The following is a 27,611-nucleotide window of genomic DNA, read 5'->3' as shown; positions in this document are numbered from 1 at the left end:
TACTTGGGGGTTATAGGAAAAAATTGGTGTGCCAATAGAATTTATCATCTAATGAAATTAACCTACTCCGTGAGTTGTCCTTTTTTAATCCACTTTTTTTTTATAAGAAAAAAAAAAAAAAAAAAAACCCTTTATACTTTAAACTTTTAATTAATCAATGAAAAAGGATAAGATTAGAAACACCTAATTAAATTGTTAAAATAATAATTATAAACAACACAATTGGTCTGCATGGAAAAAGGCTATTGGAACGGTCGTTGAGAGGACCTCTAAGGATCGAAAATCTCTTGGCGCCATTTGGGCACTGCTAGGCACCTGCAGGTCCGGATCCATTAAGTACCTTGTGGGCTCATTTGACATAATTTGGGCCGATTAAGGGGCCATCTAAATTGAACGACCTTTCCTTATTTAATTTTTTATATAGTTAAAGGACTCTCAATGAGAGTTTTAGAATGAAGAAACTCTTGTTTATAGATTTCAAATTCTCTTATTAAGAGATTCACAATCAATGTTGTTTTAATTAGATTCTCAAAAACATTTTGAAAAACAGAGTAAAAAAAGAATGCTTTTCCAAAAAGCAAATATCTAATCTATGTGAAATGAAAACAAAAAAATCATTGAGATCAACGTTTGTTCCAATTGTCGAGATAAAATTTTTAGAACCGTCGTGATCAATAATTGTAAAATTGTCAATCTCAACGTTTGAACATGAACCCTAGAGATTAACATTCAAATTGTCGAGATTGACCTTGTTACAATCATTGATCTCAACGTTTCAACATGAATCATTGAGATCAACTATTTGAGTTGGCCGTTTTATTGCACCATTAAGAAAGAAAGATTTTACTAACTGGGCTGTTAAGGTACTGCTCCCAAACTCTGGGTGCATTAAAAAAAAAAAAAAAATCAATTTGACATGAATGACTACATTTTAACATTTTTTATTTTTATTTTTTATTTTTTATTTTTTATTTTTTATTTTTTATTTTTTATTTTATAGCATTAAGCCAACGCCAATAAAAACCACCCATTTATGTCTTACAGTAACCAATGTGTCTAGCGCTCAATAAGCCCAACACTTATTATGGCTTCCTTCCATGATGAGTTTTCAACAAGTACTACTCTTCCTTCGTTGCGAAGGACACCACCATCCATGAAAGAGCGAAAAAGAGGACCAATCCCATTTTCCCTATTCACTCGTCTTTTTTTTTAAGTCATTTTTGTTGTTCTCTTTCTTGTAATTCTTCCGGTTGGTGTAGGCTGTATAAGGTGTCACTATTGTATTAAACTATCACAAATGGTCAAGGAAATTAGGAAAGACCAACACCGGTGTTGTAGTAGTAGTTGTCATGGCAGTCTTAATTCTTCTAATGTCTTTCCCAGTTTTCTCATTCCATTAGATAGAGAACATCTTTCAACAAAGCTGTCGAACCATTTAGAAAGATGCACACACCCACGAAAAATAAATCATTTTTGGTAAAGACGGGTACATCATGAAAAGCTCTATATGTTTTCATGACGCGACTGCAGTGAAAAAGTGTCAAAACTGTCCAATTGCCTTTCTCTAAATAAATGCTACATTAAAGACGAAGTCAAAACTAACTCAGGTCCAAAACTGGCCAAATCCACAAGCCTATTTTAGTCATATTGATCAAATTTTCACCAGTTCCAGACCTGAAAGTCGACAACTTCGAAAGAACACACCAAGGGTGGTGCGGCAAATAATTAGTAGGGAACTTTGCTAAGTCAGCAGAAGTCATCGACATCTGCTTGCCTGTGTGCAACACTAACTGTGAAAGTTAAAAAACTCTGGTACAATATAAAGACACCTAAAGCCACATCATTCCTAAGAAAAACACATGTTTCAACGTAAGTACATGTAAAATTCCAATCTTTTTCTTTCATCATCACCTACAGGGAAGCAGGAAATCAAAAATGCAAAACCGAATTAAAAGCATCACATATGAAGGGGAAAGAAAAAGAATGTACAAGTGCCTTTTGCACCAGAATCTGAAGAAAATTGTAATGTCTTTAGAAGCATCAAAACGATTGAGGCGGGGCAACGGAAAACTCATGCTCAGGCTGGTTTGTTAGCATATATTGTTGATTGTCTCTATGTATCTTTTCTATCTATATACGTATAGACATCACTTACTAAGCACACTCAGGAAGACAAAGGAGGGAAGTCCTTTTCATCTTTCAAATGGTATAATTGTGCTGCAACCCTGCAGGTTTCAACCACAAAAAATTTAACATCTAATTATGTTCTTGAGCACCAAACTAAATTTTCATGAAATAAAATTCCCATACCTGTCTGAATTCATGGTTGACATCGTCGGTCCGGGTCTCTCTGTTTCCACTGACGGAAGGCTCAATGTAGAGTCCTGTGAAGTACTAGAATCAGGTTGGGACACTTCTGGCAAGGGTGGTGTACTTACTGAAGGACACCCAAAAGACCCGGATTCAAATTTCTCGGTTGTGAGTGAGTTTTCATTGGCATGAGGAAACAACCTGAGAGGCTTGGGCTTACTGCAAACTAGAAGAGCCGGGAATTCTTCTAGTGAGGACTCTTGACTGGCTTTTTCGGGAGATTTTATCTCAGGTAGTGTGGCGGCTCGGCCATTGTTATGAGGTGATCTCGGCAATAGACCATGAGTCACCGGGGTAGGATTCCTTCCCCTCGCAGGGGAAGGAATGTCCTTGTTTGAAAGATGGTTCTGCAAAATAAAGGCATTTTGAGATTAGGAGAATCCAAAGAAGTGACAAAATGAAATTTCAAAACAAAGATGAAATTGTGCCTTGAAATGAGTTTACTACCATGTTAGGAAAGTAGGTTCCCACTCCTCGAGGCCTTGTTGTTTCTTTCAAACTAAAAGCGCTGGCACCAGATACAAGGGAAGAGTTTGCAGGGTAAAACGGGGATCCTTGGACGATACCATTCACATTCATACTAGTAGGAATCACATTCTGCTTCAACTGCACCGACCGACGAACAGTCTCCCATGGGTTCTTGCTCCTCATGTGAGAAGGAGAAGGCAAACAAATAGGAAGGGCAGACTCAGAGATAGTAGGATCAAGGCACCATCGACCATACCACAGATTCCTAAGATGATTTTCATAGTCCCCACTAAGGTCCGACAAAGGGTTGAGAGTTTTAGGGCTTCCAACAGTGCCCTCCCAGTCACTTTCCCTATAATGAGGAGAAAAATATTCCGAGGGAAAGGCACTTGGACATGAATAACTTATATTATTGGTTGCCAACTCATTCTCTACTGGATGATGCCATGAAACAAGGCCAACGTCTTCATCAGGTGCTCGTGATACCCAATTGGATGCCTTGTTCTCAGAGATGCCAAAAGTTTCCGACATTTTTTTATCTTGGTTATGATTTCCAATCTCCTGATTTTCAGGAAATGTGTGGGACAGAGAGAGATGTGGTCCTGCAAGCAAGGAAGTATATGTTTCTCTACTCGGAATTTGAAATTTAGGTGTCTCCTCATTGAATCTCAGACTTTGAGTTGTGGAGTCAACAAGGTCTTTAGCATCAACAGCTCGATGAGATTCCAAAATTGCAACCCCATCTGTTAAATCATCAATCTTCAATGGTACTGAAAGGTTACCCACAGGAATAGCATGTCTTTGGGGCTCATCTGCAAGTATGGTTGTGGGTTTTCTTTCTATTCCCGATATTCTAATGTCACTGATTCCAGTATATAGTGATCCTGAAACTGTCTTATCCTCTCTGCTTTCCTCAAAATCTGACTTTGACGATGCAGGACCGGTCCCATTATTACTGAAAGGATCATGCACATCAGGCCTCTGACCGTTTCCATGCCTATCCAAAGTGTTCATGAAGAACTTCTTGACTTCATCGGCGGTACTTTCACTTGGTTGTAAAAGGATCTGACCAAGCTTCTTTGCCCCATATGTGAAAGCACTACGTATCCGACACAAATTTCCTGTTTGAGAATGGTTGGGACAGCATTACTTGATTAACAAATAGCACACACAGATAATGAAATGAGAGAAATTATACACCATAAAACTTTTATCTAAACCTCTCTAGGAAGAATCTCTTGAATAAATATTTTTGATATTAAAAACACTAATTTCCAAGTTTCCATCACATGAAATATAAAATTTATAGATATTTCACCAGACAAGGAATGTTACATTCTCAGGTGAAAATATATTGAGATTTCACAAGGCTTTTAATGTTACAATTCAATGAGAGAAATACTTAGATTTCAGATTTTCAACATATTCTCCTTTTTTTCTGTTTCTTCTTTCCTTTTTATTTATTTATTATTTTTTATAAGTTTTCTTTGAACTTTATAGGGGAAAAAAAGGTTTCAATCAAACTCCAGAAAACCTTTCCTTGCTCAAAAAGGTCTGACTAATAAGATTTGCAACTACAAATGCGAATACACCGAGTCTTCCCACAAGAGTAACAATCATCAATATATTTTTAAAACAATAAGCAGAAACCTGCCTGATTGGGAGAAAAAACACCATACCTTTGCTGACACTGCGTCCTAGGTTGTTATTCTCTTTCAGTGGATCTATTATGTTAAGATATTTCTGTGTAAATGCCCGAGATTTGGTCTCAGGCCCTTTCAAAGGAACCGAGAACATGTTCACACAGTTATTGAGAAATTCTTTACCAAGCAACAAATCACCGCCATCATTTTCTGGTGTCACAACTGCGAAATCAAATAAATCTAAGGTAAACGAGATGAATGCACCCAATCGCATATTGGAAACACACAAAAAAATTTACCCACTTTCTTTATAAGTCGGAAAATAATTAACAGCCCGTTTGGATACACATAAAAGAGTAACTTTCGTACTTTTGAAAGTTAAAAAAGTTTGGATTCATTTTAGAAAACTACTTTAAAAAAGTAAAAAATCCTAACTTTTTAAAAAGCAGAAGTAAACTACTCTACTTTTTAAAAGCTACTTTCTTCCTAACTACTTTCTATCCAAACGAGCTCTAAGAGAAACAGAAACCAGAGAAAACCATTTTGCCCAAGAATGTCTTAGAAGCAGCCTCTTTTGCAAGAAGAGTATTGCTTACCCACAATTTCAGGCAGAGAAGATATTCTGACCGGACCATTCAAACTAATACAGTAGTTATCCCAGTCAAATTTGCTGAAGTAATCCAAAAACCTATATAGAACCTGTGAGAGGTAGCTAGTGTACTTAGTAGAGTTTGTCTATGTGCTCATGTGTGCATGTTTTCACCCAGCAATCCTTATTTACAGCACTCACCGATAAAGGGCCAGTTAAAGATGAGTGGAAAAGATGGAAGATATACAGGACCATTGTTTCCAAGGCATATGTAGAAATCAGAGCATGATGAGCTCCAAGAATGCGACTCTCGTAATAACACCAAGCTTTAATCAGTATAATGCTGCGCTTAAAGAGATGGTCTTTACCAATAAGTTGGTCGACCTGTGTAATAAGCAGAACCAGAAATATCAAATCATGTACCTTAAAAGGCCAAACTTTTACATTCAAGAAGTCCACTAAAAAACATGAGAGAGAGATGGTGAGCTTAACATGTTACAGAAAACCTGTAAAAGGGGGAGAAACTTTACCAACTAAACAGTAGCAATAGAACATCATATAATCTAATAATTTCCTTTCGAAATTTTCTTTTGATAAGTATTTCCTTTTGAATTTTCGAAATTTATTGGGTTTTTATTTACTTCTCTTTGCTAAGTACTAATGAATAAATTAAAATATTTTATCCATATCCATACTATTCTAAAAGAAAACTGAGTCGACTGCACAGCTTCATTTTGACCAGCAACTAAAAACAGTTCTCGAACTTGTTAAAAAAATCTCTATGCCTAAAGTGAAAAAGCCCATCAGGCCAATATTCTATTACAAAAAACGAAAAGTAACTATTAAGAGTTTAAGACAATTTGGTACTTGACAACTAAATTAAACCTCCATTATTTGCAACAAATTAGTTTTTCATCATGTCCCATATGGCAATTGGAGAGGCGTTATAGCACACATCTAAAGTGCATTAAACACGTCAATATCCACCATCCAAGTAGCATTTGAAGACCACAAACATGTTCAAGCAACTCATTATAAACTCTACAATATTTTGTTGCTTGATTGATCACACTGCATGAGTTGCTGATGGGGATCTTAAACAACCTTTGAAGACCTATTCTAGGAGGGAGTAGGCTAATCAGCAAGCCTTGATGTGGAATGTTTTTTGGGTTTTTAAGGGGTTCTTTTTTTTCTAGTTTGCAGTAGCAAGGAGTATTTTGGTCTCTTTAAATTTTAGTTGTGGGGTCCAATCAATATTTTATGTTCTTTCAGTCTTATTTTATGTTCCTTAAATGTTTCAAGTGTTTGGTTAAGATGTTAGGGAGTTATGAATCTTCTTTGGTCATTTTTAGTCACTTTAGGAGTCAAGAGAAAATCTGTAATTTTGCCCATTAGGTTTGGGGACACCCCACATAGAGAAGCATATAAATACTCTTTTGTTTTCTTTTTGAAACCTAATGAATAAAATCTGAGTTGTGGCTACCTACGCAACCTTAGTGAGTGATTCTCAAATCCTAGCAATGATATTTAGGAATCTTGGAGTGATTCTTGGGCTTCTCACTCTTCCCTTTCTTTATAAGTTCTATATCGTTTTTTTGTGCTATCTTTGCTCCTTATTTATCATGTGAAGCTAAAGATTGATTGAAAACTCATTTGGATTAATTTTGCAACATCAATCAAGTAAGTATTGTTAGAATTTTGTATTTCCCCAATTTTCTTTTCTTTCACCCTAAGGTTTCCAATATAGTAAAAGCTTATTCTCATTTTAATCTATTAACTTTGAATCAGCACCCATAAACCTAATTTCCTATTCCAAATTCCTTATTTTCTTTCTCTAACCAATCCCAACCCATTTCCCCTTCATCCTTACACCTGAGAAACCAAAATATTTCAAGTTAACAAATTTTCCTAATCGGTCCTACATAAGTTGCAGTCTTAAGAAAATGCATGCCAAACTTAGGGACCTTACACCCACTTTAATATTCCTTCAGAAATTTTGCAAATTGTGTGCAAGCACACACACCACCCACTAGTCACTAGAGATTACTGTACCACAGTAGTATAATACTCGTCTCTCAAAGTTTCCAATACATGTGTCAACGAGCTGGCCACATAGCAAATGAATTAATCTGATTCTTAAGAAGTGAATCAGTCTAAACATCCAATATTAGGGAAAAGTCTTGGCTACAGCATACCTGTTCAAGAAAGCCTAATGTACAGAGTCCTCCTAGTTGATTGAAGGAGATGTCTACTACAATATTCTTTACGAGGCATTTGACCAGCTTAACCTGCCATCAGAAATCTCAATATCTAAATAGTAAAAATAGAAATATTAGGAGAAAAAGGTGCTAGAAGACAAAAGGGTATTAAGATGTAATTGAACCATTTCGAAGCTATCCATGTGCAAACTGGCAGCATCTTAAACTAATCCTAGAGAAATTATGAATCTCTGAAATTAATGAATGTAAGAAATATAAATACACGAACACATAAATATTAATGGAAAAGTGCATAAGAAGATCACCACTACAATGTCCTAAAATATTGAAAGCAATCGGAAGGGGGGAAAATGCGAGTAAATGTGGGATAGCTGGAGATGTGAACAAAATAAATGCAAAAAATATGTAATGTCAGCAACTAAACACATATTTCAAGTACATAAATTCTTTGAGGGCATTAAAGTTTTATAACCTCTGCATGAATAGATTGGACATCCTTCACTTGAAACTCAGCAGCATTATTCTGCTCTTCTCCTTCTAGGACAGCATGGACATTATTGGCCAAAGCAGCCTCAAAACTTGGACTGATGAGTGCAGTTAAATCTATATCTCCATCAGGGAGATAGGTCTTTAGTGGCACAGACCCAAATGGGAATACCTGTAAAAAAAATGAAGTTAAAAAATGCAATCTAATTTGATGTGATGGACATTAATTCCCTCCAGACATGAGTATAGCATTACACCAATCTCACAGAAATCACTCCCCTACATGAGTATAGCATTATAACATGTACATAAAGCATCACAACCAATCTTTGAGAAACCATTCCTTGCATGAAGAAGAATAACTATTCTATTAAAAAAAGAAAGAAAATACAAATCAATCCCAAAAGGCAAGAGAGGGAGACCAAAATGATAGTTAATGGCAAAACTGGATTCATATTGTCGGTCCAGTAATTGGTAGAAAAAGGTGTAGACAAAGATGATGAATCCAATCTCAAAGCCCTAATACATATTGACCTTACCCTTTTACTTATAAAAAGGTAGCCGTCCCCTACAAAGGTAACAAAATCCTAGTAATATTAACTACTATAAATGGAAACGTTGGAACTTCTAGATTAATCCTAATTTATTAAACCTCTTAAGACACTGACAAAAATTAGTAAATCGCAGTTTTCAAGCATAGGCCCATCAAGAACCCTACTAAAAGTTCCTGATAAGATTAGAACGAAAATTTTCTAAAATTAACCCCAAGGACCAAATCCAGTATTTTTTTTTTATATAATAAAAGAAGAAATTTATTAGAAAAACGAAGGGCAGTCAAGAAGACTAATCCAACGAGAACAAAGCTAACAAGTATAAAGAGAAACACTAAGGCAATGACAAATTACAAACCCACTCCCACCTCCTAACAAAATTAGAAAAAACACACCCCTTAACTCCTTAAACATTTTACACCAAAAGAACAAGAAGCCCAAATAAAAATGATGATATGTTGAATAGTGTTCTTTTTATTCTAAAAAATCATGGAATTCCTCTCCTTCCAAAGACCCCAACAAATAGCGAAAGAAGTAATACTCCATAGGATCCACTTAGCTTAAGAAAAATCAGCCCCCCATTGACGCCAAGAGGTGAGGAGATTCTTGGTAGACAAAGGAAAACAACACACCAATCCAAAAAAGGGGGATAAAATGCCATCAAACATCCTAAGCCAAATCACGCAAAATTAGGATGTGATCGACCAACTCGGATCCATTCTTGCAAAGGTAGCATAAGATTGGACCCAACAAACCCCTTTTCATTAGCTCTGACGTTAGAATTTTTCCAAGAGAGGCCAACCATAAGAAATAAGAAACTTTTGAGGGAACCTTAGCCACCAAATAATAGCCGTCAGAAAAGGCTGATGGACCACCACCTGATTAATGGAGGAACAAATGTCTTTAACTAAAAAACAACCATTGCTAGGGCCTACCCACACATCTTCACACTCTACAAAGAGAGAGAACCAACACAATTTATCAATCTCACAATACTCCCAATCTCCCAGTCATTAAAGGGTCTTCTAAATCTAAGCTCCCACGAAATTTCATTGTCTGTCCTCATACATGAAGCAGGCTGACACAATTTATTGTCCGTCTCATAAGCATAGCATCGCACCACACAGATTGAGTATCATAAGCAATCTTCAAAAATATACTCCCGATATGGAAAAGAATCATTTCTTGAAGAAAGGTCAATTCGATCTCGTAAACCAATAGCATTTATCTCTTCTATCTAATAACAAGTAAAGCATCCCCTCTAAGTAGGCTTAGTCATCATCATCATCACCATCGTTATCATCAAATCCTTATCCCAAAAAATTGGGGTCAACTAAACGAATCTTGTCCCACCATTCAACTATATGTAAAGTCCACCTCCTCTATTAATATTAGTCTATCATATCCGCACTCACTACATCAATACACATCCATTTTGGGATTTCCTCTTGCTCTTTTTAAACCTTCAACTTGCACAATCCATCTAACTAAAGTTACAATAAGTCCTTGTTGCACATAATCAAACCATATCAATACGCTCCCCTATAGTTTTCACTATCGCGTTCATACTACTTTCATTTCTCGTAGCTTTTTACTCATCTCTACAACCCTCAATTTATACACATGTTATTTCTTAATTGCTCCACATTCAGCTCATTAAGGGTATCCAACTATCATCTTATAAATTTTCCTTTTAAACTAATCAGAATTCATTAGTCACATGGCTCTCTAGAAGCACACCACCAATTCCAAACCTACTACAATTAAGACCATGATGGAAACTTCCAAAACCTTCAAGACTTTTCTTGAATAAATAACATTCTTCAAGACTGCAAATACTAACTAATCATGCTCTTTCTAAATATAGGACAACCAAAACCCTAATAAACTTTCCAAAAAAAAAAAAACCAAAAATCACTAACAAAAAGAAAATTAACCTTAGGGATGCTTTCACCCCAATATATGCCACCACCTTTCCAACATGTAATTGTGTTGCATGCCCTAACCTGTTAGATCCAAAATGTGCCAACAAACCTGATCTAAATTGGATCTCATTTGGCAAGTTAAAAAGCCGACTAATCTCATTTACAAGCCAATGAACACAAAGAAATTGACTAGTTCGCATCCATTGAAAATTGAGCAACAACCAACTTTGAGCCACAATAAGCCAACCACTAATGAAGTAAAGCAAAAAAAGAAAGCTTGAAATGGGTTGCAACTACAATGAAATACTTATGCAAAATAACCTCAACAAAATCACAAAGGCTTACCACCCCGAATTTGAAATGAATTATGACTAAAATGACCGCAACAACTAATAGATGACCTAGACATTCAACCACACACCACTAGAACCAAGTTTTCAGACACCATTCAACCCAGTCCAACAATCAATGGCATTCTAGTAAATCCCTAAAAAGGACATAAAAGAGAAGATCGTGTACATAGGCTTGCCAACACTTATCTCAATCTGTTTTACATCGAATTAAGAAGCGTCGAAGAAATCAACGAAATTGACTAAGTCAAAATCCAGTCAACTCAGTTTGACCAACTGAGTCAACTTGGTCCAATCTTTGACCGGTCCAAAGATCTGGTCCAACTTCTCTCAAGACTCTTTCTTTTATTCAGTTTCTATTTTTTAAGTTTCTTAAGTAATCCTAGTTAGTTTCTAGTTCAATTTTAGAAAATTTCTTTTCCTAGTTAATTTCTATTTCAATTTTAGTATTGGAGAATGTTTCTAAGTTGTTACCAGGGAGTTATCTATATAAGGAGCTCCAACAAACAAACTTTTTTTTTCACCTTTATTTTTTTGGAGCATAAGAACCCGATATTGATTCTTAATTTTAGTGTTTGTGATTGATTTCCATCAATCTTAGGCTTAAATTGAAGTTTTTAGTTTGTTTTACTTGACATAGAGATTCTTCATTACTCATAGTTTTTGGGATTTTACCATAGAATCTGAATTTTAACATAAACTCTAGGTTTGAGTATGTTACCCTACATCAGTTGGTATTAGAGACATACTCTTTCGTTCTCCATCATGCCGATGGGTACAAGAAGCCACGATCTTTTGAAGGAAGACGCATAGAACATATTAAGCGCAGAAAAGTACGTAGTGTACTTGAGAAAGTTATTGCTCGGTTTGATTATGTTCATCAAACAATTGATGAGAAATTGGAGGTGGATTTAAAGCAAATTCAAGCCAAGCACAACAAAGAGTTGGCAAAGCAATGATAGAGAGACAGGAATTTTGAAGGCAGAAACAAGCTCTTGAAAAGAGACTCAAATCACTTCAGAGTGAAATTCAATCTGTAGTCAAGGCCGAATTAGAATAGCCACTACAGAGGGTTCACCAAGTTGAAGATGTTTCACAACTCTCTACATGTTTGTATTCTCCTCTTCAATTTGTTGATGAAGGTATCACTTCCTATCCCCAAGTTGCTTCCTCTACCAAAAGTTATCCCCAAACCTTCTAGGGCCAAAATCAAAATTCCCCAACCCTCACTCCCCAACAAAATCCTTTTGTTCCACCACCTTCAAACCAAATTATTTACGGACTTCCCCAACATTATACATCTTTGAAACACCAAGACCAACTCCAAAACTATTACTACTTCCATATGACCCTTCCTATCCACCAAAACCAACAATTATACCCCTACTACCCAAATCTATCATGTGGGTAACACTAGCCATGAGGAGTTAAATGTTTTTCTGGAGTACGGCAACGCCACACAAGAGCAAAATTTTCAACGCCACTACAATGGCCATTTTTATCGTGAAAACAACAAGTGGGAAAATGCTTTCAAACTTGAGGTGCATACCTTCCATAGGACTATTGAACCCGAGTTATGACTACATTGGATGATTACGACTGAGGAGATTTTCGATTTGATGGGACTACTGGAAGATATGCGTGTTGGTTATGCAGTGACTCCCTTTCTTGATAATGCTACCACTTGGTTCAAGCAACTAAAAGACTCTAGAAAATACAATGACAAAACTCCTATATAACACATGGGAGAAATGGAAGAAATGAAGAAATTGATGGTGAAGACTTATGTGCCTTTCAATTACTCAAGGCGGATGTACAACAAGCTTCAAGCTTTAAGGCAACGGTCTTTACTTGTTCAGAATACTCTTATGGAAACTAAGGAACAACAAACATCTCACGTCATTGGTGGTTTAAGGTAGAATATTCAAATCCTGTTATTACAATACATGCCAGCAAGTGTTACAGAAGCCTTCCAGAGGGCACAGCTAATTGAGTTGCAATTTTCCAAGAGTGACACTCCTTGGACTTCCTCTTATTCCAAAAACCAAAGTCATAACACTTTAGCCCTTACTCCAAAGATTGCTACTTTATGATGCAGGACGATGAGGAGAGAAAAGAAAATATGGGATCTAGGGAAATCTAGTTTAATATTTGGGTAAGGATTTTGACGACAATAGGAAAATAGTTTCCAAAATACCAATTGGCTATATGTTGAAATATAAAACAAAAAGTTTTCCAATTACAATATTTTGAAATTACGATTAGGGGATTAGAGGAACATTTAGGATATTTGAAATTTTCACATTTTGAAATTATGATTAGGGAAATGTTTAGGGTATTTGGATTAGATTTGGATAAGAGATTAATGAAGTAAGGGGTTCAAGATTTGTAGGGTAAAAAAGTGAGAAAGGATTAAGGATAAAATAAAATGGGGGTTTGTAAGTTTCAAGAATCAAAAAAGGGGTTTTAAGAATCAAGAATCAAGAAAGAGGTTCCAAGAATCAAGAAAAAATTTATAGGTTGCATTCTTAAAAGGATGATAAGATTCTTGATGATTTCTTAATCTCTCACAAATAAACAAAAGATAGAGGATAAAAAGAAGATTAAAGAAAAAAAATGATATTTACTTTGGAATCACCCCAATGATTTCAGTGGCATCAACCATGTTGAATGAACCAACATTCAAAAGAAAACAAACATAAACTTCTGTAATTTGTTTATTCCATTCATTCTCTGTCAATAAATCCTAATACAATCTATAAATAAGGAAAATCACCTAAGAGTCCTAATAAAATTACAATACTAAATAAATAACTAATTTTTCAACTCTAATAAACTTAAATAAAAAACAAAGTAAAGTTACTAGACTACCCCTAAATATTATACTAAGACCATAGGCCAATAAAACATGAGAATAAGCCCAAAAAATATATAATTAAAACGCTTAAATAGAAAACTAAATAAATAACTAATCTAACATAAAATTACCCCGAATGATAAAACAATAAATCTAGACCCAAATAAGTGAAAACCTAAATAATTACAAATTTTCCATCAGAACCCTTGACCATTGACTTGATTTCCGTTCCGCATTACTTTAAGGACCGATGACAAGGAGAAGAGTGCTCCTTTTAGTGGGAAGTGCAACATATGTCAGGAGTTTGGACACAAAACTGTAAATTATCCAAACAAAAAGAAGATTATTGTTGTCCTATTAGGTTCTAACGATGATATTGATGATCCTCTAGTGGAAGATCATGAGGAAGTGCAACAAATTGATGCTCTAGACCAAGGAGATCATTATGACGAAAGATGCACAATCACTTTTAGTTGTTAAAAGGACCTCTTTCACACTACGAGGGCCACATGATAAGAAGTGGTTAAGGTACAACATCATCCAAACTACTACTAGCATTGGAAGAAAAGCATGTCACATCTTGACTGATTTTGGGAGCAGTGAGAATGTCTTAAATCAGCTGGTGGTTGATATATTGAAGTTTCCTACAAAACCACATCCTTCTCCGTACAAGCTTCATTGGCTCCAAAAGGATAACGAGACAAGTTGTGTTTGGTGCATTTCAGCAGGGGCACCTACAAAAACAAGGTTCAATGTGATGTGATCCCTATGGATGCATGTCACTCAATTTTGAGTAAGTCGTGGCAATATGACAGAGATGGCATCATGCCAGCAAGAAAAACACATATTCCCTCTTATGGAATGACAAAAGTATGGTCCTCTACCCAAAGAAAGAGGTTGCACCCATCCCTCTTCTTGATAACAAGACCTTGCTTGCAAAACGGAGTTTTACACACTTTGATAGTCTCCGGAGTGCGTTATGCTTTGATTACCAAAGAGTCCTATGAGACCTTCGCTCCTTTTTCGGTGCAACCACTTCTTGACGAGTTTAAGGATGTTTTTCCAAAAGATTTGGCTCCCGATTTACCTCCGATGCACACAATTTAGCACCATATTGATCTTGTTCCAGGCGCTTATTTGCCTAATCGACCACACTATCGCATAAGTCCTACTAAACATGAGGAGTTGAAAAGGCAAGTTGAGGATTTACTTCAAAAATGCTACCTCGGAGAGAGCCTTGGTCCTTGTGCAGTGCCCTCTTTATTGACTCCTAAGAAGGATGGTTCTTGGAGGATGTTTGTGGATAGCCATACAATCAACAAGATCACGGTTAAGTATCGTTTTCCCATTCCCCGGTTGGATGACTTGTTCGATCCACTACATGTGCAAGTGTCTTTACTAAGCTTGACTTGAAGAGTGGGTACCATTAGATACATATCTAGGAAGGTGATGAATGAAAGACCGCCTTCAAGACCAGAGAAGTTTTGTTCAAATAGCTAGTATTGCCTTTTGGGCTTTCTAGTTCTCCTAGCACTTTCATGAGGATGATGAACTAGGTACTCCGCCCCTTCATCGGTTCTTTCGTTGTTTATTTTGATGACATCCTCGTGTATAGTGTCAACATGGAATTGCATATGCAACACTTGAGATAGGTGTTGGAGACTCTTCACAAGGAAATCCTTTATGCTCATCTTAAAAAATATGTTTTTGCTACCAAAAAAGTACTCTTGGAATATGTGGTCTCCAAAGATGGAATTTTAGTAGATCCTTTTAAGGTTGAAGTAGTGAAGACTTGGCCTACTCCAAGTTCTATCTTTGACATCTGAAGCTTCCATGGCTTTGTATCCTTCTATCGTAGATTTATACAACACTTTAGCTCCATTTCCGCTCCCATTACCAACAATATTTTTGTAAACCACTTTTGATGGGGTTAGATATTTGGGAATTTGCTGATTTTTTGTGAGGATGATCTCTATGGCGAGGAGATCAACCTCACCAAAAATCAGCCCATTCTGAGACTTCGAACCCATATAGGACAAAAACTGTTGTCATGATTGTTGCCATACTTATTGTCCCTTAAACCGCACTCATATATATATTTTATAAAACACACCTTTATACCCCCATCAACATATTTATCGGTCTAAGATCTATTTGGGAAGATCCAAGGGTTGGGAGCAATCCCTACTAATAACCACCTCAACTACCTAAAAACTACCCACTTTTTCATCTTTCAAATCCTAGAAACCTCTCTCGCTCTCTAGAGAAATTTGTAGATTGTTAAAGATTTGTGTTAGACATAGATGGTTTGGCAAATATTTAGAGACTTTGAAACCAATTAAGGTAAGAATTTATTTGTTCTAATTATCCAACACTTCCTAAATCTTTTACATTTTTCGTCATTAATTTTTTAACTTTTGATGTGAATTTATCAAATTTATGTTTTGATTTTTATTCTTCATCTTCATATACGGAAGAGACAATTCATGTCAGGATCTATTAGAAGATAAGAGCCTAAATTTTTGTAGAAGAGGGTTGTGTGGTGTAAGAAGAAGTGTTCCAAAACCTTGGATCAAACCCAATTGTATTTTTTTAATTTTTTTTTTGAACTTTTTTATTTATTCATTTTTGGATCTTAGTCTTACATGAAAAATAGAGGAATATGGTGTTGGATAGCCAATGTGGTAATCATTTGAGCAAAACGACCCTTAGTAAGATTTAAAATCTTACTAAGTTAGTAAAGAAAGTGGTTTTTTTTTTCAGTATCTGATATTTTTCCATGAAATCTACGGTTGTGTTTCAGATTGCCAACAATCCTTAGTAAGATTTGAAATCTCACAAAAGAGTTGCTATTGGCACCCCACCTTTTACTTAATACAACCCAAATAAACAAAAACAAAATAAGTGAATGGTTGAAAATAGGTAAAAGTTGGGGTGCCAATTGAAGTTCTCTCATTTGTTTTTGCTAGATTTCTAATTTTTGGGATTAGGGTTTTATACAAGCCTAATCATAATCATAAACAACTACTGAAATTGTTTGAATGTGTGATATAATGTTTGATAAAGTTGAGTTAATAATCTTTAATGAGTGTGTTTTAATCTTTAATTGGGGCGTGATAATTAGTTTCAGAAATTGGGGTGTAATAAGTAAAATTTTGGGTGCCAATAGTAACTCTCTAAGTTAAAGATATATCTCATTTGGTTTTCAATGAGTACAAAATATTCAACGAGTACAAAATTTTCAATGTGTAAGCAACAAATGCACGAAATGACCCGGAGCATAGGCACGTGCATCTACTAGTATATATAATAAAATACAACGGAGTTGGAATAGTTGTGTGTAACACAAACGTCAAATCAACTACAATGTTGTGATAGACAAATCCAACTAGAACAAACCTCCCATCATCCACTATTTTGTGAATTAAACTAGTGTCATGGGACTCACTTTATTTTCTTTATTCATCACCTCCTCTAATTTTACTATATTTTCTCTTCTACCCCTTTAATCCACTTTATTATTTTTCATCTTTTACCCCTTTAATCTCAATTTATACCCCTCCAACTCTATTTTTTTCACTTTTACCCCAGCAAGAGGATGCCCCTTCCTCTAACTATACTATATTTTCTCTTATACCCCTTTAATCCACTTTATTGTTTTTTATCTCTTACCCCTTTAATGTCCATTTTTTTACTAATACCCCTTCCGTCAAGCAATGGTTTCTTGGGACCAACTTTATTCATTCTTCACCTCCCCTAACTTTGCTATATTTTCTCTTTTACCCCTTTAATCCATTTTATTGTTTTTCATCTTTTACCAATCTCAATTTTTTTATAACAATACCCCTCCAACTTTATTTTTTTCGTTTTTACCCCCTTAACCTGAGAGAGGATACCCATGTCATAGGCATGGGTGAACTCTAGTATATATATATGTTAGAATCATACCATTGGATGTGAATGTACCTAAAAAGATAAAGAAAATGGTTAAAAAGCATTATATCTCAATAGAAATTAGAATTTATTCATGTGTGTTGAGACACGTCCACAGTGGTTCCTTCTTTTTTCACTTTTCCCCATTCATTCAAAAAAATGGAACTCATTGCTATAGAGGATGGTTGGTTTGAGATGAAAGACACTTTATTTGCCTCCTCCTCATTATCATCATATAACTATATGGGACAAGCACTTTACAACACGGATTATGTTACTCCATCAATTAACTAGAGCCATGTATTCAACTTAAGCAAATCGATTTTTTTCTCATTACCTCAAGCAGTGTTTTTAAAGGTGTGTGAGGCATATGCCTCGAAGCATGCTTCTAGCCATCATTGAAAATGCCCTAAGGTGCAAAGAAGAAATGTAAAAACAGTTGACACAGACACTTTGTAGGTGGTGCAAAATGAGGGGAGGGCATTTTAGTCATTTCATTCCCCTTTTGCCTATAAATGAGAACTTAAGTCAGGCAACAAAGGGAGGAGAGACCGGGGAACCCTAATTCCATACCCTTCTCTCTCATCCTTTTCCTTCTAGGAAATCTTTCCTCCTCTTGGTTGTTCTCCCCATGCCCTGGTCATGATTGTCTAAGACCTTATCCACCATTTACATTTTGGCAACTCCGTTGGGGAATGTGACTCGCATAATGGATTGAAGAAGAGGGCGAGAATGTGAGAGAAGTTCTTGATAGTTTTCCAATGAAAAGTCTATCAGATCTGAAGTTACGGAGCAAGATTTCGGTCCCATCTACAGGATTGGGAGCAATTTCCGACAGATTTCTTTCGTCTGCAGCATCTGTTCAAATAAAAAGGTTGACCTACTGAAACTCCGCTCATTAAGGGCACCCTCAAATAGCGATTGTAAAGGTTCACATCAGGCTTGTTCAGCTTCCCATTTCTATCAAGACACCTAATCCAGAACTTGAACAGCTACGTCAAATCTGCCCATTTTCGCAAAGTCATCCAATCCACGAAAACACTCATGAGGGCAGAAACATTGAGCATCCAAGACAAAATGGAGTCAAAGCAGAGGATGGTAGTGGCTTTTTAAAAAAATCTCTCTTTAATCTCTCTCTACACATCACTCGATGTCTTTGTGGATCAACCCTAATCAGTGCTAATGACTGCAGTTCCAGCATTTGCAGAATCTGAAACCCTATCCCTACTGCCAGCCATCCATGGCGTCTTGCAAAGTCTCATCTTCTCCTTCAATCTTCCATACGTCGTTCTGCATTGAAACCCCCAACCATCAATCCTAGATCTCCATCACCATCTCCTACATATTGCCTTTCTCCAAACTGTTTTCTCGTCAATCGAGCTGTCAATCACGCTACTGCAGTCGCCGCTGCAGTACTGTCGTAGATGTTAGATTCGAGGAAGGTTTGCCTCCGATCTTGACTACTCTAGAGGTTTTGGATAATTTGATCTATTTGGTACTTGAAGTCACGTAGCATTTAGAAGAGAACATGGTGAGGACGATCCCCATGGACAATACTGCTTCTGTGAGGTCAAAGATTTCTCAACACTGGTTCTCCCATCACTGTGCCTATGCCCTGTAGGTCACCCTTGGCCGTACCACGAATGTTATTGGCGAGCCCATCGAAAAGACCCAGAATTTGTTGAGCAGGCAACCAAACAACAGAACCATAATCACTGGATACGCAACAATGGCAGATTTGATTGGTTCGAGTGCTCAGACGATTTGCCAGTTTGATGGAAAAGCTCTTACAACCGAAAAAGTCGTGGATTATTGATCTAACCATTCAAAGGAGTAAATCGACAGATCTACTAGGTTGTGAGTTGAATCAACCAGATTTTAATACTTCAATGAGTTGTTTGAGTTTCAAGTAGTTGAAAGGAGACTTCCTTCTTTGAGTTCCCCGACATCTGATTTACTTACATCATCTAAAAGCCTAAAGATTTGCAAACTTTTGAACATGTTAGACATACGGAGGCAGATGAGTTGAATGCCAAAGTTGCTTCTTCATCTGAAACAGTATTGTTTGACGAAATTCAGGTGAGAATGGGAAAGAAGACATGCTAACAGATGACAATTTCTAATGTTATAGAAGCTCCGAGGAATGATGTTAATGGAGGGTTGTTTATGGTTTGGTTATTAGCTCATCTCATGAAATGCTTGATGGCTATTCAATCATGGTTAATCCATGAAGTTGGGAATCCAGAGCTCGAAGGACAACACTGTAAGACCGAGTTTCTAACTACTAGATGATTAAAATCATTCACTGAAGGTGGAATTGCAGCTTGACTTGGTGTTAATTCTCCCTCTCTAGTGGCCATTGATTTCTTTGTTGTACGTCACAAAGCTGAGAATTCCTAGGATCTATTCACAGCACTTTGTATGAGAGTTGGATTACATCTCCTAATGAAATGGATGGCAGCAACATGGAACACTGATCAATTGAGCATATGGGCTGAACTCCTCCAAAAGACTTGAAGACATCCCAACAAGTACTGCAATAGGCTAAGTAAAGGAATTTATCTCCATCGAAGATCATGTCTGGAAAGCTACATTACATGTGGCACATCATGTGTGGGGAATTCATGTCTTGAGCAGCTGAATTCAAGTCTTGTTGTTCCTACTACAACTAGAGCAAAGCCAAATAGAAGCAGTGGACTTAAGGCAGTGGGGTGAGAGCTCCACTTGAAATCGAGGGAACTCCATTTGCTGCTAAGACATTTTTTGAGCTTGGTCTTTCGCCTTCGTTGATTGAGCGATTAGATAGGGTAGGCCTTACTGTTCTTACCAATGTACAGTCCATAGCAATCCCCGCCATTTCACAGAATCACGATATTGTAATTAAGTCCTACACAGATTCAGGGAAGACATATCTCCTCCCCATACTTGCTGGGGTCAGTCCACAGAAGAAGTTACCTCTCAGTGCAGCAGAACCCAAAAAGAACATGGGTATTGAAGTAGTGATAATGGCCCCTTCAAGGGAATTGGTAATGCAGATTGTCAGAGACGTTGAGAAATTATTGAGACCTGTAGATAAGAAGGTTGTCCAACAACTTGTTGGGGGTACAAACTGATCAAGGCAGGAATCTTCATTGGTTGTGAGACAAACAAAAATTAAAGAAGTTGATTTCTTTATTTGGAGGAGGTCAACCTAGTTGACCAAATTAAAATTTTAACACCAAGAAGATCTATAACCACTGGAACGGTGAAGGAAATTCTTGTTATTCCTGCTCCTAATGCATTTGGTCATATGGCACTGTTCAAGGGCCACAAGTCAGCATTTTCAGAAGTGGATGAGAAATTACGGGGGTTTGATATACATTGAGCCCAAACTTCACACAGACTAACGAGCCTTGACCTAAGTGATGAACTTGGGGCCAATGGTACTAAATTCAAGTTTGAACCCATTCCTAAACCCATATCCTTAAGATCTTTTTGTTCCAGTGCAATCATGATGCCGCCTCAGCGCAATGACGCCTCAGCTCAATGCCACCCAAATGCAATTTCGCATCCAAGAGCTACTACCCCAGTGCATTGCCGCCTCAACGCGATGTTGCCTCTAAGTGATGCCTCATCTAGGCGATGTCGCCCTAGCGCGATTCGGCTTTTGGGTGATGCCACCTTTGTGCTATTCCGCATCCGGGTGATGCCAACCTAGCGTAATTCCGCCTTTGGGCAATGCCAACCTAGTACGATTCTGCCTCCAGGTGCTATTGCCCCAGTGCAATTATGCCTCCAGGAGATGCCACCCTAGCGTGATTCTACCTTCGAGCGATGCCGCCTCTAGGTGCTACCACCCCAGACTCCCAGTGTGATTTCGCTTCCGAGTGCAATTACCCTAGCGTGATGTTTCCCCAGTGCACTGCCACCCTTGCATGATGTCGCTTGCCTTCTCAAGTGTTTGTGTTTACTTCATTTACTTGTGCATAGCCATAATTTGCACCAAGAATTTCCCGCCCTAGAGGTTTTCATAACCTCTACACCGTGCAAGAGGGCTAATATAGATGATGCAAAATGGGAGGGCATTTTAGTCATTTCATTCCCTTTTGTGCTTATAAATGAAAACTTAGGGCAACAAAGGGAAGAGAGATTGGGAAGCCTAACTTCATACCCTTCTCTCTCATCCTTTTCTCTCTAGGAAATCCTTCCTCCTCTTGGTTGTTCTCCCCCTGCTCTAGTCATGATTGTCTAAGACCTTATCCACCATTTACACATTTCAAACCAAGACGCAATGTGAGGGTGTGAATGATGCGTACATCTTTTAGCCGAGTCTTATGCCACACACATTAAAAAAATTATATTTTTATTTTTATTTTTAAAAATTATTTAAACCTATTTTTGTTTTATTCTTCTCTCCTATTTTTTCTCTTCTATCTTTTTTTATAAGTAGAACCATTTTTATTGAATTAAAAGGAACCGTTTGAGGTAACCAGTCATAATACAAGAGTCAAGTTACACAATACAGAAAGTGAGTGAAGAACACAGTTAATTAGCGCATAAGAAGTCCCATTTAAATACAAAATCATCGAAGAAAACCCCCTTGAAGTCTAAATCTCGTTTACTCCAAAAGAATAAACCCTAACACCTCCAAAATGATTTATTGAAAGCTCCAACACATGCACATTAAACACTCTCTGATTTCTTTCCCTCCACGTTACCCAACATACTGCAAAAGGGGCAAGGGACCAAAGGTACCTCTTTCTACCTAAAAACACATTATGGTTCCATGAGCAATTAAAGAGAATTAAGAAATGAACCAAATTTTTCAAGAAGTGGACAATGAATCAAAATGTGAAAAATTGACTCCCCATCCCCTCTACACATGAGACAAATATTTGGCCTAACATAAGCCATTTTCATAAGTTTATCAAAGAAATGATTTTCCCTAAAGCAGTCAACCAAATAAAGAAAGAGACCTTTGAAGGTACTTTATGTCCCCAAATGAGGCCGAATAGGAACGAAACTAACCCTTGTGGAACTAGTGAAGCACGGAATGAGCTTATCAAAAACTTACTGTCCCATGCTGTTGACATGTAACATAATTGGAGCAATTAGAAAAAATATTAAAGATAAAATGGTAATACATACAAAGGAAGATATTGACTTTTTTTTTTTTTTTTTAAATAATGGGGGATATTGAATTGATTTGTTTTATAAACAATTTTTTGTAATACTTAGTATTATGCAGAGAAAGTTAATGAAAACAATTTAGCTATATTTTTCCATAAATATAAAATGGTTGTTTGTTGTTGAAAGTTTCAAGTACTCAATTATAAAATGCTTCTTTCTCACTGAAATATAAAATAATTATATTCTATATTAATATAAATTAAAACTTGGAATTTATTATATGAATTAGAAATTTTGAAACATGAGGAGGTTACCCAAAATTTTCAATTCTTTAATATTAATAATTTATATATTATAACTCAATGGACGTCTGAACTACTTCAACCCACTTCTCCTATACTTTTTTCATATGTACAGTTAAAGAGAATGTTGATTAAAGAAACTTGAGAGACATCTATGAACAAACTTAGAAGATTTATAACAAGTTAATTGAATTGACTGTCTTCTGTACATTTTTAAGACTAGTTCTTTACCCTCATTACGAAACATAAACCACCTTTCCCAAACCATAACCTTAAAAGCACAATCAAATTGCAAGTGTGACAAGAAAGACTAAAGAATCTAAATATCAAGAACAGAAAAACTACAACATTAATAAATAAAACACAATTAAGGAACGAAATGAAGCAAGTCAAAGGGAAAAGATCCTCACTTCTACTCCAAGATAACTTCTAATTAATCTCTGCACATAATCGATTACCGCATGCCTTCTCTGCTCAGAGATCACTGTGGGCTGAATTCGAGATATTATATCTTGGGTTGTTTGCTCAACTCTCAGCCAGCAATCTTCCCCAATTGACAATGGATTTGGGTTAGACGAGGATGGAGACAACAAGGAGAGTAGTGAGGGGTGGTGGTCTTCTTCTTGGGTTAACCAGCCATTAGGCATTGGCGACAAAACTGGAAGATCTCCCATGGAATCAGAGCCAAAAATACCAACTTTTAAATGAAAAAACACAGAATTACTCACAAACACGACGCCCCAGCAATGAATTCGACGACCCAGATGTCAAAAGGTGTGAAAAAACATCGGTAATTCGTGAAACAAAGTGTTTTAGGGGAAGAATTCATCTGGTTCGACTGAAAACATATTGGAAGAGGCCTGAAACTGATTAAAACGGCTATATTTGAGGGAAAATTCGATTTGGGTAGATAGGGATTGATGAACAGTGATTGCAGTTACGAAGAAACAACGAGAAAGGCTTCATGAAATGAAATTTTGGTTCCGAATCGAGATCAAAACTAGATGATTTAACGAAATTTTGTTTTGAGATTGAAATGGAAACGAGATGCTCAGACGGTTTGGGTTCGATCAAAGGTTCTTTTAGATTTCCAAACGTACACACTCGCACACAGAGATGCCTTCAAAGGGAGAAGGAAAAAAAAAAAAACCCAAACTAGCAATCTCTCTCTCTAGTCTCTCCCTCTTACCGTATCTCCTTCATTATATACGGTATATATATATATAGGTATTTATACTCTTGTACATAAAGAGGTAGGGTTTCCCACACCTTTTTGGTGTCTACTAATCACTACTCACTAGGGTTGCCACTTGGTCTGATTCAAACTGAGAACAAAACAAGTCTGCTTCTATCGATTGTTGTTCCGATCCGGTAAAAGCTCTCTTCTTTCTCCTTAAGAAGACGAGGACTCCTGCTAAAGCGTTCTTACCTCTCTCCCTCACCGACTAAACAGATTTAGTGAATCCATTCGGAATCTGTTCTGTCAAGTTCAAAGGTCCAAGACGTCATGATCGATGTAATTGATTAGCCGAAGGTTCAGGAGACGCAAGGTAGAACCGAACCAAACCGATAGTTTTGGGGTGATTTGGTTCCATTTGGAGCAAGTTGTGGTTTGGTTCCGGATTACGAAAATGAAGAACCGATCAATTTGGTTCGATTCTCGGATCAAATTTGTATAGAACCGAACTAGACCAAGAATCGAACTCCTATGCAATAAATAAATTTATATATGTAAATAATAATTATTATGAATTATTTTAAGAATTAGGATATAGATTAATATTTTTTGTGTGGATAAATTAATAATTTTCTATGAATAGATTAGTGATTATTGTATGAAATTTTACTTTTGTTTTTTTATTAAAAAATATTACTTACAATTTGTAGATTATTAATAATCTATAGAATCGAATTGAACCAAATTAAACCAACTTTAATTCGATTTGGGTTGAATTATTTCCAATGAAATTTGGTTCAGTTCTAATTCTTATTTAATAGAACCGACCCCATGTCGATTTGATTCCAATTTGACCTTAGACCGAATCAAACCAAATCAAGTTGTACACCAATTATTCACATCACGAAAGTTTCCCAAATGGACAAGAAGGTAAGTTCGGAAGCTACTCAATTTCGAACACACAACTGAGCCAACAACTTGGGAATGTGCTCAATCTAAGTATAAAATAGGATTGTGGGTCCCACGGTGCTATAGCTTTGTGCTGAATAAGTCTGTGTTACAGTTTTGTATGAGTTAAACCTTGAGACAAACACTTTCTTTTCAAATTTCAACTCCCTCTCTCACTCTTTCATTTTGATTTCCCTTCGATAAGAACTACCCTTCTCACAGTCTCACCATCTCTCTCCCACCCCCGCGGTTGCTCTCACACTATCTATCTCATTTTGGAGTTGCAGAACCTCTCTCTCACAATTTGACTCACTTTCACAGGTTATTTTTTTCTCTTTCTCTCTCTTTCTTTGTTAGGATTTTCCGAGGGTTGGATCAAGTGTGGTTTACTGGGGGTTTTTAAGTTTTTTTGTATCTGAATTTTAATGGGATTTTTGTTTTAGATGGAAAAAGATAACCCATTCAGAGAAATTCATTTAGAAATAAGAGAGAAACCTCTCTTCAGAGAAATCCATTTAGGAAAAGCAGAAAAAATCTTCTCCCAAGCTCACCCTCTTTGGATTCTACTTTTTACTTAGGGTATGTTTGATTGCACATGGAAAATAAGGTGGAAAATCAATTTCCATGGAAAATGACATTTTTCTAGTGTTTGATTGCACATGGAAATGGAATTCATTTTCCACCGCATTCAAAAAGTCCACTATATCATGGATTTCACTTTCCCACCCATATGGGTGGGAAAATGAAATCCACCCATTCTTTTCCACCACCACTACCACCACCACCACCACCACCACCATTACACTAACATTGCCATTGCCGTCGCCGTCGCCACATCCTCCCCCCTCCCTTTTCCTCGTCATCTTCTTCTTCTTCTCCCTCTCCTCTCATCTTTTTCCTCCTTCTCTTCTTCTTTTTTTTTTCTCATATTTTTTCCATGATTTTATCTAAGTGAAATCAAGCAATGAAATTTGATTTTCCAACCTTATCTATTTTCCACAACTAATTTTCCATGGATTTCAAATTCCATGGAAAGTAACTTTCCATGCAATCAAACATACCCTAACTTTTTTTTCCTCCATCATTTCATTTTCATTGTTGGGGTGAAATTCTCTTTCTTAAGTGGAATTTATTTTTGTTGGTATGTACTTGAGAAAAACTGTTGACTAGTATCTTATTATTTCTTTTAGTGCTTAAAATGGGTCAGGTTTGGACTGGATATGAGTGTGTCCATATCCATATCTGAATGTTTTATCCAATTCATGTTCGAATCTAACTCACATCTTAATATCTAAAATCATATCCGAACCATTTTACTTTCATTAAATCCATATTTGAATCTAATATGGCCAAATTAATTGATTCGAATCAATTAGGTCGGATATTGTCAAATCATTCAAGGTTATTTCAAATAAAATAAAATTGCTTAAATGTGGCCAAATGGTGAGAGTTGAACTCAAGACCTCTTTATTTTGAAGTGATGCCTTGACCACTTCACCCAACCGTTGTTGGTTGATGAAAAATATAAAAATACAACTTACAAAGTAATATATCATTCGGACCTTGACAGATATAGGGATGGATCCATATCCGACTTGGGTCAAGGGACATCAACTCATAACCGAACTATATTTTAATTCGGAGATACTTAAAGGAACCAGACCCATTAAATTTATATTTGAATCACTCGGATTCCGAATAAAATCCATATCAGTTTAAGCCTTAGTTTCTTTGTATATCTTTCATGTATTGATGACTGTTATTTTAATTTCTATAATGTGAAATTTGGTGTGTATGAATAAGAAGACTTTGTTTAAATGAAATGATGTGCCAATGAAACCGAAGGGGTTTTGGTGTGCCAATGAACCTGTAGGAAATGTATGTGCCAATGTAATGGTCTGCCAATGAACCTGAAGGGGTTTTGATGTGCCAATGGACCTGTAGGCATTCCATGTGCCAATGTAATGGTGTGCCAATACATGAAATTTCAAAGAGGTTTTTTAGCTGGGTTTAAATGAGTTTTTATTTCTACCAAAGGGTTTCTGTCAATGAACCTATAGGAAATCTACCAAATTTTAATGCGATTTTTTCTGAAATTTCAAAGGGATATTTTAGTTGGATTTAAATAGGTTTTTATTTTTAACAAAAGGGTTTTTGTCAATGAACCTGTGGGTAGTTGATTTGTCTTCTTATGTTGTCTTCGGATGATGCAGAGATCATATATACCTACTGAAAATCAGATTACTTGATGTATTTTTTAATTTGTTTCTTTGCAAATTATTGGAAAAAATCAATTGATTATAGAAATATTTTTGGATGAGACTCTTAACTGGAGAGGAGGTTTGTCTCCTATAGTTTGGCCTTGAGGTACTAACAGCGGTCCAAACAATGGGATTAGTTGAGGATATAAACTATATGCATAATGGATGTTTATATTGTTTTTCATTATGAATGATTCATTTATTGTCTGCTGATTTGTATTTTTGAAATTATTTCTTTGCAATATTACCTCAATAATTTTGTCTCTAACTTTTTAAGTAATTAATGTAGATTGGTTGTTTTGGATCCAAACCATAAGGAAAATTTACAAAAGTTTTAGATCCACGCGCACATGGGGTCTCAATTTAGATCTTTATCTATGAATTACTGTCTCAAAACACTTTTTTATGTGCACTTTTCCCATA

General features: G+C 36.4%; 1 protein-coding gene across 1 annotated transcript; it reads right to left on the bottom strand.

The window, feature by feature from the left end:
* Window positions 1–1,820: 1,820 nt before the first annotated feature.
* On the bottom strand, window positions 1,821–23,995 carry LOC147386595 (uncharacterized). The gene is made up of 9 exons (XM_086422567.1): window positions 23,213–23,995; window positions 7,762–7,947; window positions 7,266–7,358; window positions 5,272–5,454; window positions 5,078–5,180; window positions 4,518–4,703; window positions 2,818–3,959; window positions 2,311–2,717; window positions 1,821–2,225 (listed from the first exon to the last, which is right to left on the bottom strand). Exons 1-9 carry the CDS (start codon window positions 23,474–23,476, stop codon window positions 2,165–2,167), a joined length of 2,625 nt encoding a protein of 874 aa, XP_086278693.1. The 5' UTR covers window positions 23,477–23,995; the 3' UTR covers window positions 1,821–2,164.
* Window positions 23,996–27,611: the final 3,616 nt, after the last annotated feature.

This window comes from Akebia trifoliata, chromosome 14 (genome assembly GCF_017979445.1).
Source record: "Akebia trifoliata isolate Shusen 1 chromosome 14, ASM1797944v1, whole genome shotgun sequence".
Taxonomy (NCBI): Eukaryota; Viridiplantae; Streptophyta; class Magnoliopsida; order Ranunculales; family Lardizabalaceae; genus Akebia; species Akebia trifoliata.
This window is presented reverse-complemented; position numbering and strand designations above follow the sequence as displayed.

Excerpts from the sequence above, each read along its gene's own strand:
- LOC147386595 (XM_086422567.1), bottom strand. The coding sequence starts at position 23,476 with ATGGGAGATCTTCCAGTTTTGTCGCCAATGCCTAATGGCTGGTTAACC. Across the intron at positions 7,359-7,761 it reads TCCAATCTATTCATGCAGAG|GTTAAGCTGGTCAAATGCCT; the intron begins GTTATAAAACTT and ends TTCTGATGGCAG. Across the intron at positions 5,455-7,265 it reads CATTAGGCTTTCTTGAACAG|GTCGACCAACTTATTGGTAA; the intron begins GTATGCTGTAGC and ends CTTATTACACAG.